A 22594-nucleotide genomic window follows, 5' to 3' on the forward strand; every position below is an offset into this window, starting at 1 on the left:
CAGTCCCTCAAATATTGGAAAACTTCTATCCTGTCTCCCCTGGTCCCTCTCTTCACTAGACCAGCCATGCCCAGTTCCTGCAACCGTTCATCGTATGTTTTAGTCCCCTCATCATACTGGTTGCTCTAGATTGATCAATGGGGCAACGTTCACTTAACAGGTGTCTCACTTAGCAACAGAAGGTTTGGGCTCCAATGTGGTGGTAAGTCAACATTCCTTTTTTAAGAAGAAGAGAAGGAAAAAAGGAGGCCCCGCCTAACAACATCCAAAAAATGAGGCTGAGATAACTCTTCTCTAACCACCCTTCCCTAAACTCTGCACATGTGCAGAGACAAAGATCTGAGGCAAGAGAGATGGTGATTTCCTTTCATAAGAGAGATTTTTAAAAGCCTACTCTATCTGTATCTTGGCTATTCAGCTATAGGTAGTCCTCGATTTACGAACACAATCAAGCCCAAAATTCTCTGTTGCTAAGTGAGACAGTAGGTATGTGAATTCCCTCTCCCCCTTTTACGACCTTTCTTGCCACAGTTGTTAAATGAATCACTGCAGTTGTTAAACAAGTAACACACTTGTACAGTGTATCTGGCTTCCCCGCTGACTTCGCTTGTCAGATGGTCGCAAAAGGGGACGCGACAACTGTCATAAATACGAGCCAGTTGCCAAGCGTCTTGAGTTTTGATCAAGTGAACCGCGGGGGATGCTGTGATGGTCGTAAGTGTGAAATCGCTTAATCCAGTGCCATTGTAATGCTGAACGGTCACTAAACGAACTGTTGTAAGTTCGAGGACTAACCTGTATTACATTTTCATTAGATGCCTTCTGTGTCTTGGTTGCCTGAGTTCTTTTTGCCGACAAAGAAAATCCTTTGTGTAAAGTTTTGTTACTTGAAATGTCTTAGAATATTAATATTAAAAGTTTTGTTCCCCTCCAGTAGCAGGAGAGTTGGTATTGAGTACCGTATTTTTCGGCATATAAAACACATTTTTCCCCCCTAAAAGAGGGTGAAAATTTGGATGCGTCTTATACACCAAATGTAGCCCTGCCCACCTGCCGGCCCCCTTGAAAATGGGCGGCGCAGAGGCGGCAATAGGTTATGGCAATCCCTGCAGCCTGAAACAGCTGATCTTCGGGAGGCCGATCCAACCCACAATCAGCTGCTTGTGCTAATCAGGCTGTGCTGAAGCTGAAGTTAAAACGGGCTGTTTGCTGCAAGGAGGCAAATCGCTGGGAGGCAGAAGCAGATTTTTTTTCTTGTGCTAATCAGGCTGTGCTGAAACTGAAACAGGCTGTTTACTGTTTCCTGCAAGGAGGTAAATTGCTGGGAAGCAGATATTTTTTTCTTGTTTTCCTCCCCAAAAAAGATAGGTGTGTCTTATAATCCAGAGCGTCTTATACACCGAAAACTACGGTATCTTTTTCCCCCCTCTCATTCAGACAAAGTGCTGAGCCACACGCAGAAGCTGTATGGGTCCTGGGTGCGGGGGCAGTCTGCAGGGGGTTGCCGTAACAACAGCACCTTCCCCACGAACCCCAAGTTCTGGCTGAGAGTCTGCGAGCAGAGCGAGCTGTGCATCGCCCTCCTGCAGAAGCCCCGGAAGCACAGCACCGATTGGGCTGGCAGGATTCGCGCCTGGCCTCGCCTCCCGGAAGCCGACCCGTCCCTGGTGGATAACGTCCGAGGGAAGAATTACCATGCCGTGGGCTTGCACATATGGAAGGTAGGAAAGATGAGCTGGCTGCGCAGGCAGATGAGTCCTTTCCGTTTTCCTGGAAGTAAGCCCTCCCGAGCTCCGTTTTCTCTGGCAGAGGGCAGGAGGCCGTCGCAGCTGAAAACGGAGCTTGCTGAGCCCGTTTTCGCTGGCAGAACCCTCAGGCCGCCACAGGCACCCACCGCCCAAACACGAGTGATGTTGAGCTGGCCACGCCCTCCCAGCCCACCGACGTCAAACACAACCCTGACGCGGCCCTCAACGAAATCGAGTTTTGACACCCCTGCACCAGAGGTGGGTTTCAACAGGTTCTGACCAGTTCTGGAGAACCGGTAGCGAAAATTTGAGTAGTTCAGAGAACCGGTAGTAAAAATTTTGACTGCCCCTGCCCGCCATCTATTCTTTGCCTCCTAAGTCCCAGCTGATCGAGAGGAAATGGGGATTTTCCAGGAGCCTTCCCCTGGACTGGGGTGGGAATGGAGATTTTACAGTATCCTTCCCGTGCCACGCCTACCAAGCCATGCCACGCCCACCAAGCCACACCCACACAACTGGTAGTAAAAATTCTGACTGGCCCCGCCCCCCATCTATTCTGTCTCCCAAGTCCCAGCTGATTGGGAGGAAATGGGTATTTTCCAGTAGCCTTCCCCTGGATTGGGGAGGGAATGGAGATTTTACAGTATCCTTCCCTTGCCACGCCCACCAAGCCACACCCACCAAGCCATGCCACGCCCACCAAGCCACACCCACAGAACTGGTAGTAAAAATTCTGACTGGCCCCGCCCCCATCTATTCTCTGCCTCCCAAGTCCCAGCTGATCAGGAGGAAATGTGGATTTTGCAGTAGCCTTCCCCTGGATTGGGGAGGGAATGGAGATTTTACAGTATCCTTCCCTTGCCACGCCCACCAAGCCACACCCACCAAGCCATGCCACACCCACAGAACTGGTAGTAAAAATTCTGACTGGCCCCGCCCCCATCTATTCTCTGCCTCCCAAGTCCCAGCTGATCGGGAGGAAATGGGGATTTTTTAAAAAAATTTTATTTACATTTATATCCCGCCCTTCTCCGAAGACTCAGGGCGGCTTACATTGTGTAAGGCAAGAGTCTCATCCTATTTGTATATTTATATACAAAGTCAACTTATTACCCCCCCAACAATCTGGGTCCTCATTTTACCTACCTTATAAAGAATGGAAGGCTGAGTCAACCTTGGGCCTGGTGGGACTGGAGCCTGCAGTAATTGCAGGCAGCTGTGTTTAATAACAGGCTGTCTTACAGCCTGAGCCACACCGCGGCCCTGGAGTAGCCTTCCCCTGGATTGGGGAGGGAATGGAGATTTTACAGTATTCTTCCCCAGCCACGCCCACCAAGCCATGCCACGCCCACCAGCCACACCCACAGAACCGGTAGTAAAACATTTTTGAAATCCACCACTGCCCTGCACGAAACAAATGGTTGTAAGTCGAGGACTTCGTGTATTTCAGCCCCGCGCTGCTCTCTTGTCTTCCAGATTGAGAAGAAACAGTTCAACCTTCCCAAGACGTTCTCCGCGCCCCCGGTAGCGAGCACGGCGTGTCATTCCTTCAACCGAGAGGTGCATCTCCATTGTGAGCTTTCTCCTGGATACTACCTGGTCGTTCCCAGCACTTTCTTGAACAATACGGAAGGGAATTTCCTGCTCCGGGTTTTCTCCAGTGGCAGAATTTCTCTCAGGTACCTTCCACCCAGGGTGGGATGGGTGGCATTGGGAAGAGAGATCGGTGGGATCCTTGAATCTGTGGTCCTTCACTTACGAGTGCAACGCAGCCCAAAGTTTCTGTGGTTAAGCGAGACATTCTGTCGTGTCCCACTCCTCCGCTGACGGCCGGGTCGGGGAAGTCCGTATCAGGCGTGCCTCTGCAGCTCTGCCAAAGTCCTATCAGAGTTCTCAAGGCAGGCAGGAGACCAGGAAGTGACTTCAGCAATCCAAGTTAGACTTTGCCTGACTCAGAGAATGCCAGAAAGCAGATCCTTTATATAGGCCATGGGGTGTGGCTCCATGACTCAGCACTTATCCAGGCCTGCCCCTCCCTTCCTTTTGCTGACGTCGCCTCTCCATTCTCCAGAAGCGAGGATCTCTCCAGCCTCCAGCTGTTGGTAATCTTAGCTCGTGACTGGCTTCACATTCTTCAGGCTCACATGCTGTGGGGGAGGGGTTTAGTTGCTCCGTTTGCCTGGGCATGGTGCCAGGACTGGGGGCTGAAGGCACGTCAGGCCCTTCGTCTTGCTCGGCCTGTCTGGGCATGGTGCCAGGGCTGGGGGCTGGAGGCATTCTAGGACATTCTTCCGAACTATCAACGTCCGGCAGGAGATAAGAGGGGCCCGGCTGCGGCAGGGGGAGCGAGCGAGACACAACACATTCGTTCAGATAATTCTGACCTGTTTTTAACCACCTTTCCTCCCACCGTTGTTAAGTGAATCCCTGCACTTATTAAATTAGTGGAAACGGTTGTTAAGTAGCTCTGGCTTCCCCTTTGACTATGCTGGTCAGAAGGCCGCCAAAGGGGATCGCTGCAACCGTCATAAATGCGAGTCAGTGGCCAAGCATCTGAATTTTGATCATGTGGTCCACGGGGATGCTGCAGTTTGTCGTAAGCGTGAAAAACGGCCGTAAGTTGCTTTTCTCAGTGTTGTTGTCCCTTTGAATATGGTCACTGAATGGATGGTCATAAGTCGATGGACTTACAACAACAACTAAGACCAGAATTTGTGTTGCCGAGAAATTTGTTAAATGCGGTTTTGCTCCGTTTTATGGCTTCTCCTGCCATAGTTGTTAAGTGAGTTACTTGCAATTGATAAGTTACTAACCTGGTTGTTAAGTGAATCTGGCCACCCTATTGACTTTGCTTGTCAGAAGATCACAAATGGTGATCACATGACCTGGGGGCATTTGCGAACATCATGAATATGAACCAGTTGCCAAACGTCTGAATTTTGATCACACGACTGCGGGAATGCTGCAAAGGTCATAAACTAGAACAGAGGTTTCAAACCTTGGCAACTTTAAGCCTGGCGGACTTCAACTCCCAGAATTCTCCAGCCAGCAAAGCTTACTCTCTTGTAATCCCTTCCTCTGCAATCTCTCCACTTTAAGAGATTAAAAGAAAAAGAAACAGATACAGCTGGCTGGGGAATTCTGGGAGTTGAAGTCCGCCAGGTTTAAAGTTGCCAAGGTTGGAGACCCCTGAACTAAAATAATAACTTTTATCGTCACTTTGAATGTACACAAATTGGCATACTTTAAAATGAAATATCATTGCATACAGCTCTCAAAGGGTCACCGCCTCCAATATATACTACATAAGCATGACAAAATAAATGTGGACAAAACTATGCATACACCCACATACACGCATGTAAGGTCGCACTTGGAATCTTGCATCCAGTTTTGGTTGCCACGATGTAAAAAAGATGTGGAGACTCTAGAAAGAGCGCAGAGAAGAGCAACAAAGAGGGTTCGGGGACTGGAGGCTAAAAACCACTGGTGAAAACCAATTTTTTTTTACTACCAGTTCAGTGGGCGTGGCTTGGTGGGCATGGTGTGGTGTGGTTTGGTGGGTGTGGCAGGGGAAAGCTACTGCAAAATCTCCATTCCCACCCCACTCCAGGGGAGGAATACTGCAAAATCTCCATTCCCTCCCCACTCCTGGGGGAAGGATATTGCGAAATCTTCATTCCCTCCCCACTCTGGGACTAGCCAGAGGTGGTATTTGCCAGTTCTCAGAACTACTCAAAATTTCCACTACTAGTTCTCCCGAACCTGTCAGAACCTGCTGGATTTCACCCCTGGCTAAAACATATGACAAACAGTTGCAGGAACTGGGTGTGTCTAGTTTAATGAAAAGAAGGACTAGGGGTGACATGATAGCAGTGTTCCAATATCTCAGGGGCTGCCACAAAGAAGAGGGAGTTGGGCTGTTCTCCAAAGCATCTGAGGGCAGAACAAGAAGCAACAGGTGGAAACTAATCAAGGAGAGAAGCAACTTAGAACTAAGGAGAAATTTCCTGACAGTTAGAACAATTAATCAGTGGAACAACTTGCCTCCAGAAGTTGCGAATGCTCCAACACTGGACGTTTTTAAGAAGAGATTGGACAACCATTTGTCTGAAGTGGTGTAGGGTTTCCTGCCTAAGCAGGAGGTTGGACTAGAAGACCTCCAAGGTCCCTTCCAACTCTGTTATTCTAAATTCTAAATATATGACACAGAGAAACCACAGAGTCTGCTTCGGATGTATAGATGTACATGGTGAGAAAAAAGAATCTTGCAAGTTTACCAGACAGATGGCTTAAACCAGGGGTCTGCAAACTTGGCTCTTTTAAGACTTGTGGACTTCAACTCCCAGAGTTCCTGAGCCAGCGAAGCAAAGCTGGCTGAGGAACTCTGGGAGTTGAAGTCCACAAGTCTTAAAAGAGCCAAGTTTGCAGACCCCTGGTCTCGGGAACAAAGCTGTTCCAGAATCTGGTAAAAGTCCTGCTAGAAATACTTCGAAAAACTGTGAAATACAGTCATCCGTCACATTTGTCAGCATCGTTGTGGGAACTTTGAACGGCCACTAAATGAACAGTTGTAAGTCGAGGACTTAGGTATATTAAAATTTTAATTTTTTTTTAAGAAAAGGGTTTTTTTTTTTTAAAAAAAAAAATCAGGGTTGGGGAGTTAGGGCCAGGAGAAGCCACATGATAGATCAATTTTTTTTCTTCCTTCTCTGCCTTTCTGCCTCCTCCGTCTCTCGCAAGTGAGATCAAGCTGCCTTTGCTGGATAACACCATCCACGAAGCGTTCCCAGGGGGCGAGTGGGAGACGGCTCAGCTGGAGGGATCGTGGAAGAAAGGCCACAGCGCCGGGGGCAGCCGCAACTTCCCTTCGTTCCACACCAATCCCTGCTTCCCTTTGTCGGTTCCCGCCGGGTTTGGACAGAGAAGCGTCAAGGTGTCCCTCCGTCAGCACTGCCCGGATAACAAGTGCCGTCCCATTGGCTTTCATATCTTCCAGGTAATCTTGAGGTTCTCTTGTGGCCTGTTGGCTGTTGGCCCCTCCAGGGGCTGAATCAGAGGAGGAGGAGGCATGGGAGTCAGGGTCAGCGAGGGGGAAGAGGGAATGGAGCTGGCAGAGAGAGAGTGTTCTGTCCCCCTCCCCACCTCTCAGAGAAGACGCAGAGGCGCGTGTCCCACAGTCCTTTATATTTACAACAGACCTGACTTTCGGTAGTGGATGACAGACTTGGCAGCGACAGTGCAAAGGCCTGCCAAGTTCCGAGTTCCTTATCTCTTACGGAGATAGGAGCCCACGTGTCCAAAATCCGTTGCCAAGAGCTCACAGAAAAATCCTTTGCACAATCCAGGCCTTTTAACTCCCAAACGACCGATCTGCAGTTCACACTTGGTAGCTTTTTGTCCGTCACAAGGGCCAGATGGCAACTCCACCTGCTTTTATCCCCTGTGGGGTGTGGCTCAGTGACTCAGCAATCTCTGGGCCTGCCACACTTCTTCCTTTGCTGCGCACGCTTATCTTTTCGTCTCTGCCTCGGGTCAATCCAATATTGATCTTCAGCAGCTGGAACCTGAGGCGTTGCCAGGGAGGAGGAGGGTCCGGGAGAGGGAGGCTTTGTCAGCTCCTCCCCATCACTCTCAGAGTCATCCTCCTCCCTGAGGACAGGCTCGGGGGCCGGAGTCACAACAGAGAGAGAGAGAGACAGAGGTGGAGCCTGGGCCGTCCATCAGCCCTCAGAGGGAGAGTCAACAGCCCCCAGGTTTGGTGGCGGCTGATGAGGAAGAGGAGGGTCCAGCGCCTGACGCGCAGATGCGCAGAAGGCAGAGGAGAGGAGAGCAGTGGAAATCCATGGGCCGGTCCTTGGGACGGAAGAGCCACTGCTGCTAGCGAAGCCCCACCTTAGCTCTGGGGAAAAAAGGCAGGGGAGTGGAAATGAATAGGTGTGGCAGACAACTATTCATCTCCCAGCTGGACGGACTTGTTAGCCTGCGGTGAGAGAGGAACTTTTTGCCTGCGTTCCTAATAAAGGGATCTTGGAGTTAACCTCAGAGGGTTTGGGGAGCTGGCTCAGAACAGGTTCGTGGTTGCTGATTGAATTCCAGCAGCGTTTCTCAACCTGGGTCACTTGAAGGTGGCAGGAACTTCAACTCCCAGAATTCCCCAGCCGGCACTTTCTGTGTTCATCATCAAGAGCAGTCGGTTGCCAAGCCTCCAAATTTTGATCCAGTCGCCATAGAGATGCTGCAGTGGTCCCAAATATGACAATCGGCCCCTAAGTCATTTGTCGCAGGGCCGTAACTAAATGAACCGTTCGAGTCCGGGAACTTCCTGTAATTCAGAAACCGTCCCATAATATGAGCTTGTAAATGGATTTTCCTGCTGGAGTTCTTGACTGCGCCGGGCACTTTTGTCGTTCTGTGTGTTCAGGCATGACAATGAATCCTGTAACCTGTGATGATTTTCAAATCAACTTCCAACCATGGCTTCAAATCCTGATTGCCAGATGTGAAGCAGCAGCTGTCTGTGGCCAAGATCTGAGTTCGGGTTCTGAGTAAACCCATCCATAGATAGAAAAGGGTCTTGATTTATTTCATTAGCGTATGGCAATCACTGATATACAGATTTAAATAAAGCATCAGCAAACACACACACATGTAGTCCTCGACTTATGACCACCACTGAGCCCAGCATTTCTGCTGCTAAGCGAGACAAGCCTTGAGTGAGTTTTGCCGACCTTTTATGACTTTTCTATGCCAAAGGTGCCAAGCGAATCACTGCAGTTGTTAAATGTGCAACAGGGTTGTTAAGTGAATCTGGCTTCCCCATTGACTTTGCTCGTCAGAAGGTTGCAAAAAATACATGATCCCGGAACAATACAACCGTCGTAAATATGAGTCATTTCATTTCATTTTTCATTTATTAAATTTTTATACCGCCCTTCTCCCGAAGGACTCAGGCTGCAGCCATCTAGGACAGTGGTCTCCAACCTTGGCAATTTTAAGCCTGGTGGACTTCAACTCCCAGAATTCCCCAGCCAGCAAAGCTTACTCTCTTGTAATCCCTTCCTCTGCAATCTCACCACTTTAAGAGATTAAAAGAAAAAGAAACAGATACAGCTGGCTGGGGAATTCTGAAGTCCGCCAGGCTTAAAGTTGCCAAGATTGGAGACCCCTGATCTAGGAGATCACATGTTAGTACCACTTTATAATGCCTTGGTAAGGCCACACTTGGAATATTGCATCCAGTTTTGGTCGCCACGATGTAAAAAAGATGTTGAGACTCTAGAAAGAGTGCAGAGAAGAGCAACAAAGATGACTAGGGGACTGGAGGCTAAAACATATGAAGAACGGTTGCAGGAACTGGGTATGTCTAGTTTAATGAAAAGGAGGACTAGGGGAGACATGATAGCAGTGTTCCAATATCTCAGGGGCTGCCACAAAGAAGAGGGAGTCAAACTATTCTCCAAAGCACCTGAGGGTAGAACAAGAAGCAATGGGTGGAAACTGAGCAAAGAAAGAAGCAACTTAGAACTAAGGAGAAATTTCCTGACAGTTAGAACAATTAATCAGTGGAACGACTTGCCTGCAGAAGTTGTGAATGCTCCAACACTGGAAATTTTTAAGAAAATGTTGGATAACCATCTGTCTGAGATGGTGTAGGGTTTCCTGCCTGGGCAGGGGGTTGGACTAGAAGGCCTCCAAGGTCCCTTCCAACTCTGTTGTTATGTTATGTTATGTTATGTTATGTTATGTTATGTTATGTTATGTTATGTTATGTTATGTTATGTTATGTTATGTTATGTTATGTTATGTTATGTTATGTTATGTTAAATGAAGACAGTTCTATAATTATAATCATATATTTAGATATTTTATTATTTATAATACAATTATAATTATTATAGGACATAATCATATAATTAAAAGAGCTGCGGACCTCGGAAACGTAAAATATAATTATAGGGATGACTTTGTTATTTCTCCTCAGGTTCCCAGTGACAACAACCATGTGAAAATGGCCTCCACGGCTTTCCTGCAATTGGAGCCGGTGGTTAGTTGTGTGCCTCATTGCTACTCTCAGGAAATAAGTCAGACGTGTCGGCTGCCTTCAGGGAATTACGCCATTGTCCCATCGACATACTTGCCCGACACGGAGGGCAGCTTTACAGTGATTGTAGCAAGGAAGATAGACAGGTGAGAAGAAAAATACTTCATAGCCACTCAGTCAATCCAGCCTGCTTCAATCAGATGTGGCGGCAACTCAGTCTGGGTGAGAATTTAGTGTGTGTGGGGGTGGATTTTAATTCTAATTTTTCGGGAGCACAGCAAGCTGTTTGAAAGCCCTTCTAGATCAGAGTTGGGCAGCCTTGGAATCTTTAATGTGCATGGAGTTCAACTCCCAGGAATCCCCAGCCGACATGTAGATAGACCCCCCCCAAAAAAAAAAAAGATCCCATTTTTATTTATTTATTTATTTATTATTTTTTAATTTGAATTTATATCCCGCCCTTCTCTGAAGACTCAGGGCGGCTTACATTGTGTAAGGCAATAGTCTCATCCTATTTGTATATTTATATACAAAGTCAACTTATTGCCCCCCCAACAATCTGGGTCTTCATTTTACCTACCTTATAAAGGATGGAAGGCTGAGTCAACCTTGGGCCTGGTGGGACTCGAGCCTGCAGTAATTGTAATTGCAGGCAGCTGTGTGTTAATAACAGGCTGCATTAGCCTGGTGAGCCACTTCCCAGCCCAAAATTCCCAGAATTTTGATTCTACCACTGAACAGGAGATTGAGCTTGATGATCTCACTGGGCCTTTTCAACTCTCAGCTGAGGTATTTGTCATAATCCCCCAATTGTATTGGATGGATGGATGGATGGATGGAAGGAAGGAAGGAACGGACGAAAGGGAGGGAGAGGGAAGGAAGGAAGGAAGGAAGGAAAGGAGGAAATGGAGGAAAAGAAAAGATGGAGGAAAGGGAGGAAGGAAGGAAAGGAGGAGATGAATGAAAAGAATAGATGGAGGAAAGGGAGGAAGGGAACGAAGGAAGGAAAGGCAATGGAGGAAATGGAGGAAAAGAAGAGATGGAGGAAAGGGAGGAAGGGAAAGAAGGAAGGAAAGGAGGAGATGGAGGAAAGGAAGAGACGAGGAAAGGGAGGGAGAGAAGGAAGGAGAGAGGGAGTAAAGAAGGAAAGAGTGATTGGATGGATAGTTGGATGCATGGGAGGAAGCAAGGAACAAAAGTGGATAGAGGAAGGAAGGAAAAATAAAATGAAGGAAGGAAAAAGAGAAAGGAGGAGATGGAGGAAAGGAAGAGACAAAGGGAGGGGAGGGAGGGAAGGAAAACGAAGGAAGGAGAAAGGGAGGAAAGAAAGAAGGAAAGAGAGTGAATGGATGGATAGATGGTTGGCTGGACGCATGGGAGGAAGGAAGGAACGAAAGTGGATGGAGGAAGAAAGAAAAAGGAAAGAAGGAGAAAGGAGGGAAGGAAGACACACAGTGGTCTGCTGTGTGATGCGCCGAGGTTTTTTTTCCCCTGCTGCTTGTAATGAAGAAAAAACACCAGGAGCTTGGAGGAATTCTCCCTTCTGCACTTTGGTCTCTTCTAATGAGGTTGTGTTTGCTTTCCCACAGGAAGAGCATTTGGAGCAAGGAGACTTTGGGACAAAGGCTGCAAGAGGTGAGCTCTTCCTTCGTTCGGGATTTGGCAGCGTACGGTTTCACACACAAACACACACACCCCGTCCAAAGAAAACAACACAGCGTTCAGTAACCAAAAAGTCACGGACCAAGGAGAAAAAAATGAAGAACAGCCGAGATCAGAATCGTAGTGGGTGGAAAAAGGAAAGTTACAGGCATGTCAAGAGGGGGGCAACTCTATTGCCACGGTGTTAAAAAGCTGTAAGAGAAGAAGAATTTAAATGTTTCCAGCTAGTGCTGGCTTCTTTCAGGGCTGCCCGAATTAAGGGGACATTTCCACTAGGCTAAAACTTTGGCTGTTTAGGGACTAGAACTCCCAGTCTCCTGGTGATTGGCCGAAAGTCACGCAGCCAGTTTTCATGCTTAAGGTGGGACTAGAACTCCCAGTCTCCTGGTGATTGGCCCAAAGTCACCCAGCCTGATTTCATGCTTAAGGCTTGACTAGAACTCCCAGTCTCCTGGTGATTGGCCCAAAATCACCCAGCCGGTTTTCATGCTTAAGGTGGGACTAGAACTCCCAGTCTCCTGGAGATTGGCCCAAAGTCACCCAGTTGGTTTTCATGCTGAAGGTGGGACTAGAACTCCCAGTCTCCTGGCGATTGGCCCAAAGTCACCCAGCCGGTTTTCATGCTTAAGGTGGGACTAGAACTCCCAGTCTCCTGGTGATTGGCCCAAAGTCACCCAGCCTGATTTCATGCTTAAGGTGGGACTAGAACTCCCAGTCTCCTGGTAATTGGCCCAAAGTCACCCAGCCGGTTTTCATGCTTAAGGTGGGACTAGAACTCCCAGTCTCCTGGAGATTGGCCCAAAGTCACCCAGTTGGTTTTCATGCTGAAGGTGGGACAGAACTCCCAGTCTCCTGGCGATTGGCCCAAAATCACCCAGCCAGTTTTCATGCTTAAGGTGGGACTAGAACTCCCAGTCTCCTGGTGATTGGCCCAAATTCACCCAGCCAGTTTTCATGCTTAAGGTGGGACTAGAACTCCCAGTCTCCTGGAGATTGGCTCAAAGTCACCCAGCCGGTTTTCATGCTTAAGGCTTGACTAGAACTCCTAGTCTCCTGGCGATTTGGCTCAAATTCACCCAGCCAGTTTTCATGCTTAAGGTGGGACTAGAACCCCCAGTCTCCTGGCGATTGGCTCAAAGTCACCCAGCCGGTTTTCATGCTTAAGGTGTGACTAGAACTCCCAGTCTCCTGGCAATTGGCCCAAAGTCACCCAGCCAGTTTTCATGCTTAAGGCTTGACTAGAACTCCTAGTCTCCTGGTGATTGGCCCAAAGTCACCCAGCCTGATTTAATGCTTAAGGTGGGACTAGAACTCCCAGTCTCCTGGCAATTGGCCCAAACTCACCCAGCTGGTTTTCATGCTTAAGGTGGGACTAGAACTCCCAGTCTCCTGGCGATTGGCCCAAAGTCACCCAGCCGGTTTTCATGCTTAAGGTGGGACTAGAACTCCCAGTCTCCTGGCGATTGGCTCAAAGTCACCCAGCTGGTTTTCATGCTTAAGGCTTGACTAGAACTCCTAGTCTCCTGGCGATTGGCTCAAATTCACCCAGCCGGTTTTCATGCTGAAAGTGGGACTAGAACTCCCAATCTCCTGGAGATTGGCCCAAAGTCACCCAGCCGGTTTTCATGCTGAAGGTGGGACTAAAACTCCCAGTCTCCTGGTAATTGGCCCAAAGTCACCCAGCCGGTTTTCATGCTTAAGACTTGACTAGAACTCCCAGTCTCCTGGCAATTGGCCCAAAGACACCCAGCTGGTTTTCATGCTTAAGGTGGGACTAGAACTCCCAGTCTCCTGGCGATTGGCTCAAAGTCACCCAGCCGGTTTTCATGCTTAACGTGGGACTAGAACTCCCAGTCTCCTGGCAATTGGCCGAAAGTCACCCAGCCGGCTTTCATGCTTAAGGTGGGACTAGAACTCCCAATCTCCTGGTGATTGGCCCAAAATCAGCAGCCGGCTTTCACACCTAAAGGGGTACTAGAGGTCATAGTCTCCTGGTTTCTAGATCAGCCCTTCTGTATCCATCTACTAGAACTCCCAGTCTCCTGGTAATTGGCCCAAAGTCACCCAGCCGGTTTTCATGCTTAAGACTTGACTAGAACTCCCAGTCTCCTGGCGATTGGCCCAAAGTCACCCAGTTGGTTTTCATGCTTAAGGTGGGACTAGAACTCCCAATCTCCTGGAGATTGGCCCAAAGTCACCCAGTTGGTTTTCATGCTTAAGGTGGGACTAGAACTCCCAATCTCCTGGAGATTGGCCCAAAGTCACCCAGCCGGTTTTCATGCTTAAGGTGGGACTAGAACTCCCAGTCTCCTGGCGATTGGCTCAAAGTCACCCAGCCGGTTTTCATGCTTAACGTGGGACTAGAACTCCCAGTCTCCTGGCAATTGGCCGAAAGTCACCCAGCCGGTTTTCATGCTGAAGGTGGGACTAGAACTCCCAATCTCCTGGAGATTGGCCCAAAGTCACCCAGCCGGTTTTCATGCTGAAGGTGGGACTAGAACTCCCAATCTCCTGGAGATTGGCCCAAAGTCACCCAGCCGGTTTTCATGCTGAAGGTGGGACTAGAACTCCCAATCTCCTGGAGATTGGCCCAAAGTCACCCAGCCTGATTTCATGCTTAAGGTGGGACTAGAACTCCCAGTCTCCTGGCAATTGGCCCAAACTCACCCAGCCGGTTTTCATGCTTAAGGTGGGACTAGAACTCCCAGTCTCCTGGCAATTGGCCGAAAGTCACCCAGCTGGCTTTCATGCTTAACATGGGACTAGAACTCCCAATCTCCTGGTGATTGGCCCAAAATCAGCAGCCGGCTTTCACACCTAAAGGGGTACTAGAGGTCATAGTCTCCTGGTTTCTAGATCAGCCCTTCTGTATCCATCTGGAGGTCTCATATGCCTCATTTTCACACTCTACTAAACCATAAGCCAACCTATTAAGCCAACTAAGCATGAGGTTCTGAGATTGGCATGCAACCCTGGGGGTGTTTGCTGACAGTCTTCATCCGTTTTACCTTTAAATATTTTTCTCACCTGGTGTTTTGTTTTGGTTTGGTTTTTTTGTTCTTATAAACCACTCACAGTCACTTATATAGTGAGATAGGCTATGTGTAAATTTGATCCATCAGTTAATGCTCTGGATTCAGTGGTGGGATTCAGCCGGTTCGAACCGAATCTGGTGAACCAGTAGTTAAATTGCTGGCTGGCCTTGTCCCTTCCTGCCTGCCCCTTCCAGGAGTCCCCACACACCCCCGTTTTGGCTCCAGGTAAGTGCAGGGAGGCTTCCTAGGCCCAAAACGGGGTGGGGGTGGGGCCAAGCCCCCCCTCCCCTGCGGCCCGCTTTCGCCAGGAGGCTTCAGAGAGACCTCCTAGGCCCAAAACGGAGGTGCCCCCCCCACACACGGTCCATTTTTGCTCCCGGGGTGGGGGGGTGCAGGAGGCCGAGTGCTGCCTGTCACACCGCCTGGCCACGCCCACCAAGCCACGCCCACCGAACCAGTAGTAAAAAAATTTGAATCCCACCACTGGCTGGATTCCCACCATACTCCCAACTATATAGAACGAGCAAATTGTGATACACGGTAACTTCTAAGCGGCCACAATCCTGATGTATATTTTCCAAACAATTCTGCCTGTTAAGTGCCTCATGGTACAGGAATCCGCTAATTTCCCCCCCCCAGGCCACAGTAAGCCAATTTTTCCCTTTCTGCTCCTCTTTTCCGAACATTCCTCTGGCTTCTTTTCCGCTCTTCCCATCTCTTTTTTCATTTAAAAAGCCATAAAATAGGCTTTTTAATTTACGAGTTTATGAGCGAGATCAGAAAGTTAGTTTTATTGGGCCCGCTAAAACTTCCAAAGAAATGTGGGGGGAGGGGGAAGCTGGGGGGTGGGGGGAAGGAGGCAGAAAGTGTTCCTGATCATTTTGAATTCTTTCTTAGAATTGTAGGCTGTAAAGAATTAAAAGGACCTTTAGTCCAGGGGTCTCCAATCTTGGCAACTTTAAGCCTGGCGGACTTCAACTCCCAGAATTCCTGAGTCAGCATGGCTGCCTTTGGAATTCTGGGAGTTGAAGTCCATCATGGCTGCCTTAGGAATTCTGGGAGTTGAAGTCCATTATGGCTGGCTCAGGAATTCTGGGAGTTGAAGTCCATCATGGCTGCCTTAGGAATTCTGGAAGTTGAAGTCCATCATGGCTGGTTCAGGAATTCTGGGAGTTGAAATCCATCATGGCTGCCTTAGGAATTCTGGGAGTTGAAATCCATCATGGCTGGCTCAGGAATTCTGGGAGTTGAAGTCCACAGGTTATAAAAGAAATGGGCAACTATATTCCCTTTATGATCGGTGGACTTCAAGTCCCAGAATTCCTGAGCCAGCATGGCTGTCTTAAGAATTCTGGGAGTTGAAGTCCACCATGGCTGCCTTAGGAATTCTGGAAGTTGAAGTCCACAGGTTATAAAAGAAATGGGCAACTATAGTCCCTTTATGATCAGTGGACTTTAAGTCCCAGAATTCCTGAGCCAGCATGGCTGTCTTAAGAATTCTGGGAGTTGAAGTCCATCATGGCTGCCTTAGGAATTCTGGAAGTTGAAGTCCACAGGTTATAAAAGAAATGGGCAACTATAGTCCCTTTATGATCAGTGGACTTTAAGTCCCAGAATTCCTGAGCCAGCATGGCTGTCTTAAGAATTCTGGGAGTTGAAGTCCACCATGGCTGGCTCAGGAATTCTGGGAGTTGAAGTCCATCATGGCTGCCTTGGGAATTCTGGAAGTTGAAGTCCACAGGTTATAAAAGAAATGGGCAACTATAGTCCCTTTATGATCAGTGGATTTCAAGTCCCAGAATTCCTGAGCCAGCATGGCTGTCTTAGGAATTCTGGGAGTTGAAGTCCACTATGGCTGGCTCAGGAATTCTGGGACTTGAAGTCCACAAGTCATAAAAGGCCCATCATTCCCCACCCCGAGGAACATCTTTGACTTGCAGCCAATTTTTGTACAGAAGTAGATTGAGTGACCTCCCAGCTCCATTTTCTCTTCCATGCTGGCTGAGGAATTCTGGGAGCTGAAGTCCACAAGTTTTAAAATTGCCAAGGTTGACAAATACTGATCTCGATTAAGAGATTAAAATCTGAATATCCTCCTGCATCCCAATTGGGTCCATCACTAAAGCCCTCAATGAGTCTTTTCTCTAATTATCAAATACAGGTAGTCCTCGACTTACAACCATCCATTTAATAACCGTTTGAAGTTACAACAGGACTGAAAAAAGTGACTCATGATCATTTAGCACACTTACCTTGCAGTATCCCTATGGTCATGTGATTAAAATTTGGGTGATTCGCTTTACAACTGCAATCATTCATTTAACAGTCATAAAATGGGGCACAACTCAGAAAACGGTCATAAAATGGGGCACAACTCAGAAAACGGTCATAAAATGGGGCACAACTCATGTAACAACTGCCTTGCTAGGCAGCAGAAATTTTGGCCTCAATTGTGGTTGTAAGTTGAGGACTATCTGTCTGTTGTTAAGAATTCTTGTGTTTCTCATTTTTCTTGGATGAGTTTCTCAAGCTTCCTGTTCTGTAAAATTCCTGTTTTGTAAAAGCAACATCCTGAAGTCGGTAACCTATTTTTTTTTCTTTTATTTTTATATAATAGTTTTTATTAAACGTTTTCCAGCTTTAAAAAACATATGTACAAAAGAAAAGAGAAAAAATAAAAAGAAACAAACAAATACAAATACAAACAAGTAAAAAACAAGCAACACAACAGTGTGATGTAATTTTACAGCTTTCCGTATCAACATGTATATTCTGCTTATGTAATTCAATATTCCATGTTTGCCTTATCATAAATTTTAACAACTCTAGTAATAGTATAATAATTATGTTACATTATATATTATATATAACATATTATAATAACATAATACGTTCTGATTTTACATATATACAATTATCTCTATATTATATACAATAATTTTAGAACTGTTTCTCATTTTTCTTGGATGAGTTTCTCATGTCATTTCTGTGTCCAAATTCTTGTTCTGTAAAAGCAACATATACTGAAGTCTGTAACCTATTTTATTTTTCCTTTTTGACTTATCCAAGTTATTTGTTTTTAATCTCTTCCTTTCCCATCCTCTTGGTTTCTGCAGGTCTCTTTCAAGGCTGTGATGAAAATGTAATTTTTGGAGTGATCCTTTTCCTGCAGGAAGACATAAGGGAGACCTTTAGAAGGAAGCCAAACTTGTTTTAGTTTAAATTGAAATCATTCCAAAATCTACGTTGGATCTCCAAGCTTCTTGGGTTAGAAGAACATCTGTGACTTTTAACCAACTTTTCTGTAGAAACAAACTTGAGTGACATCCCAGCTCAAGTTTCCCTCCTGTTTTGGTTTTTTTTTCCCCCTTTTTTAAAAAAATACATATCTGAATTTCAACTGATGTTGAAATCGTCAAAATTTCTTCCTGGTTTTGCCTGTGTTTCTATTCCTTTCGTTTCTCATTCCGGCCACCTTTAAACATCGATGAAAATTTGTGTACATGTGATGATGTTCAAATTGGTTTTGGGTCCGTGGCGAATAATATTCTTTCGGTGTGGTGTGCGTGCTTGTATTTTCGTAGCGATCAGCACTTCTGCAGAGAGATAGGATTGCCAACGAAAACGGAAGGAACGATGCTGGAAAAAGAAGATGCGGTTATAAAACACGTCAGAAAAGTTGAAGCTGCAAAAAAGTTGGAATGCGCCACAATCGGAGCTTTGGCCGTCCAAAAGATTTTGAATTTGAACTATTCCAATTTTCCTCCCTGGCCTCATCTTGAGTTGAAAAAAAAATAAAATGAGACATTTTGATTATTGATGAAGTGTTTTGGGCTCAAAACTGAGGGTTTTTTGAAAGCGAACCAAAGATGCTTTGAGCTGGAAATATTTTCCTAAATGATCAAGACAATCTTTCAAAATGCGCGTCAGCCATTTTGTGTTCAAAGGGAGACGTTTTACAGTCGAGAGAGGTCAGAATGAATGGGTTTTGCACACCGCCAGTGCTGGGTTCTTCTAGTCTGTAGGGCTCAAGAGCAATAAAATTAGAGCATAAATTTGGTTTCCAGTATACAAACATCAGTGTCTGCATGATGTGGTCAAAACAGGGTAAGTGGATTTGTGAATTCTGTAGTGTATATAGTGACATCATTTTATCACAAGCGTCCGTTGGGTTATTTGCGCAAGACATCATTATGGCTTGTGCTGGACTCTTTTATCACATGGTAGGTCTGCTCTAAACCAGGTTCCGGCCCTGTTTAAACCTGGTCTAGGCCAGCCCAGAGATCCTAGCTCTCCAGATACTTCTGAGAGACTGTGGCATTGGTCCTCCACTGTGGATTCGTTTGTTGTTTTATAGTGCAGTTTTCCTCTTGGGCATCACCCGTACCGGAACCATTGGCTTCTTTATGACTTGTGGACTTCAACTATAAGGGCCGGTTTAGCTCACGCTGGTAAAGCCTGTTATTAAGAACACAGTAGCCTGCAATTACTGCAGGTTCGAGCCTGGCCCAAGGTTGACTCAGCCTTCCATCCTTTATAAGGTAGGTAAAATGAGGACCCAGATTGTTGGGGGGGCAATAAGTTGACTTTGTAAATATACAAATAGAATGAGACTATTGCCTTATACACTGTAAGCCGCCCTGAGTCTTCGGAGAAGGGCGGGGTATAAATGTAAACAAAAACAAAAAAAAAAACTCCCAGAATTCCTAGGCTGGCTCAGGAATTCTGGGAGTTGAAGTCCACAAGTCATAAAAGAGGTCCAATGGTTCCTCACCACTGTTATAAACAAACATCCCTCAACATTGATCTTGAACTCTTCGTGAGCTGTTGTTGAGCAGCACAGGAAGCACCTTAAATTCCCCCATAAGAGCACGACGGAAGCGGGAGACAGCGTGGCAAATTGGCAGAGAAGAGATTTACACCGCGAAATCTCTCTGGCGCTCCATTTCCTGCTCAACTCTTTATTTATTTATTTATTTATTTATTATGAAACTTATTTGCCGCCTATCTCGGGTCAAAGGCTAAATAAATGTTCGGGTGCTGCCCAAGAAAAAGATGGCGCAAAAACGAGTTGAACTGGCGGTTGTTGGAAGAAAAGAGTTATTCGTGGCTTTCTTTAGGACAGTGTTTCTCCACCTGGGCAAATTGAAGATGGGCGGACTTCAACTCCCAGAGTTCCCCAGCCAGCATGTGGGATTCTGGGAGTTGGAGTCCACCCGATTTCAAGTTGCCGCAGTTGAGAAACACCGTTCTAGTGTGCGTTTCCTTGACAATTTTTCAACGTCTATCCCATTTCATCTCTCCATTTTCTTCCATCTTTTGTTTCTTCACCCTTTTTCCTTATTTTTGTTATTTAAATTTCATCTCTCCATTTCCTTCACCTTTCCTATCTTCAGTCCGGTGTTTCCCTTATTTTTGTTATTTAAATTTCGTCTGTTCATTTTCTCCACCTTTCCTTTCGTCAGTCCAACGTTTCTCTTATTTTTGCTATTTAAATTTCATCTCTCCATTTCCTTCACCTTTCCTTTCGTCAGTCCAAAAAAAAATTTTTTTCCCCTTATTTTTGTTACTTAAAGAGAGTCACATTTGCTGGTCAAAGAACATCTGGGGAAAAAAAATGCTGTCCGTTTCCCATCCCTGCCAAAATACACGGTCCCATTTTCCCTTTTATTATCTAGGTAATTGAGACCGTGGCAGAGTTAAAATACAACTATTCAGGGAAGTGATTTCTGGAAAAGATTATACTCAATGGAGTGGCAAAGATTTTTATGGTGTTTCTGTCATAAAAAAACGTCGATCAGGAAGGTTGGAAATACCTTATAAAAGGAAGAAATGCGATATCAGGCAAAATATAAATCTGGATTATTATTTTGCTATCCCGACTTTCCTTCCAGTAGCTCATACAGTATTCGTTTCATTTTCCCTCAGTATCGTTGGAGAGCATTTTTTAAAAGATTAAGATTTGGAAACACTGTGTTTTCATTTTGTTTCTAAATAAGTGAGGTGGTGTTGAAATGTCTTTTGAAATAAAAATAATAATAATAAAAATGTGGACTAGCAATATGAAAAAAACGTGTTTGTTTATTTTTTAATTCTCTGATTTCTGATATTGGGAACATTTGCATGGCAGGTTGATAACATTTAGAGCAGAACATAGGCAGGATAACCGAATTGCAGAGTTGGAAAAGACCCTTGGTGGCCATCTAGTCTAACTCCTCTGTTCAAGCATGAGATGAAGAACGGTTGCAGGAACTCGGTATGTCTAGTTTAATAAAAAGAAGGACTAAGGGAGACATGATAGCAGTGTTCCAATATCTCAGGAGCTGCCCCAAAGAAGAGGGAGTCAAGCTATTCTCCAGAGGACCTGAGGGTAGAACGAGAAGCAATGGGTGGAAACTGATCAAGGAGAGAAGCAACTTAGAACTAAGGAGAAATTTCCTGACTGTTAGAACAATTAATAAGTGGAACGACTTGCCTGCAGAAGTTGTGAATGTTCCAACACTGGAAATTTTTAAGAAAATGTTGGATAACCATCTGACTGAGATGGTGTAGGGTTTCCTGCCTGGGTAGGGGGTTGGACTAGAAGGCCTCCAAGGTCCCTTCCAACTCTGTTGTTATATTATATTATCCCATACCATTCCAGACAAATGGCTGTCCAGTCTCTTTTTAAAAACCTCCAGTGATGAAGCACCCACAACTTCTGGAGGCAACTTCTGTTCTACTGATTTATTTATTTTTTTTATTTTTTTTATTTGCATTTATATCCCGCCCTTCTCCGAAGACTCAGGGCGGCTTACACTATGTCAAGCAATAGTCTTCATCCATTTGTATATTATATACAAAGTCAACTTATAATCTGTTGTTCTCACTGTCATAAAATTTCTCCTTAGTTCTAGGTTGTTTCTCTCCTTGATTCTTTTTTCCTCCATTATTCCTTGTCTTTGCCGCCTGCTGCTTCGGAGAATACCCCTCCTCTTTGTGGCAGCTCCTCAGATACTGGACAACTGCTATCATATCGCCCCTAGTCCTTGTTCTGTCCCCCCTCGCTTCCGTCCGAGCGATGGCTTAATTAGCCGGCACTATCAGCTCTGGCAGCAAACTAGCGAGCGTCTGCCAAGTGTCTCTGTTACCTCCCTCAACGCTGATGAGTTACCCAGGAACAAACAGTACTTCAGCTCTTAGTTAAGCAGTTAATTTGCCTGCTACGAAGAGGCACAGCAGCTCGTGCTGCCTTTATATCCTGTGGGGTGAGGCTCCATGACCCAGTACTTCCTAGGCCTGCCCCACCCCTGCTTCTGTTGTTCCCGCCTCTCCTGCCTATGAAACCTAGGATTCAGCCAGGTCTGATTGCCATCAGCTGGGTCTGGAGGCGTGGCCTAACTGTTAGGAGGTTTCTCCTCAATTCCAAGTTGCTTCTCTCCTTGATTAGTTTCCATCCATTGCTTCTTGTCCTGCCTTCAGGTCCTTTGGAGCAGGGGTCTCCAACCTTGGCAACTTTAAGACTTGTGGACTTCAACTCTCAGAATCCCTCAGCCAGCTTTGCTTACTCTCTTGTAATCTCTTCCTCTGCAATCTCTCCAGTTTGGCAGGTAAGAGAAACAGACACGTCTGCCTGAGGAACTCTGGGAGTTGAAGTCCACAAGTCTTAAAGGAGCCAAGTTTGCAGACCCCTGTGCTAACCTATGCTAAGCAAGTAGAGATCAATATAACAGCCACTTGTTCACTCCCACCGTATCTCCTTCCTGGGTTTGCCCACCTGCCTCCTGATCCTACCGCTACCTGTTCAGTCACAAATTCAACTTACGCACTTAAACCTTGAATGACCCGGAGGCTGTTAATAATGACATGTTTGCAACCTTCAAACCAACTTCGATTGTGCAACATACGGTAGTCCTCGACTTATCACCAGAGTTGAGCTCATTTCTGTTACTAAGTGAGATGTGTTTGTTAAGTGGATAGCTCAGGCTGGTACAGCCTGTTATTAAGAACACAAAGCCTGCAATTACTGCAGGTTCAAGCCCGGCCCAAGGTTGACTCAGCCTTCCATCCTTTATAAGGTAGGTAAAATGAGGACCCAGATTGTTGGGGGGGCAATAAGTTGACTT

The 22594-nt window shown here is 46.3% G+C and overlaps 1 protein-coding gene across 3 annotated transcripts in view; it reads left to right on the forward strand.

Annotated features, from left to right (window-relative positions):
* The window catches only part of CAPN10 (calpain 10), a 49335-nt gene extending 28774 nt beyond the window's left edge, over positions 1-20561 (forward strand). For all 3 annotated transcript variants that reach the window (XM_058188825.1, XM_058188827.1, XM_058188828.1), the window contains 6 exons: positions 1438-1721; positions 3225-3427; positions 6492-6747; positions 9733-9938; positions 11382-11427; positions 17606-20561. In XM_058188825.1, the coding sequence (XP_058044808.1) occupies positions 1438-1721; positions 3225-3427; positions 6492-6747; positions 9733-9938; positions 11382-11427; positions 17606-17635 (1025 nt within the window). In that variant the 3' untranslated portion in view covers positions 17636-20561. The remainder of the gene's footprint in view (positions 1-1437; positions 1722-3224; positions 3428-6491; positions 6748-9732; positions 9939-11381; positions 11428-17605) is intronic.
* The last annotated feature ends 2033 nt before the right edge of the window (positions 20562-22594 follow it).

The sequence above is a fragment of the Ahaetulla prasina genome, chromosome 6, assembly GCF_028640845.1.
Source record: "Ahaetulla prasina isolate Xishuangbanna chromosome 6, ASM2864084v1, whole genome shotgun sequence".
NCBI lineage: Eukaryota > Metazoa > Chordata > Lepidosauria > Squamata > Colubridae > Ahaetulla > Ahaetulla prasina.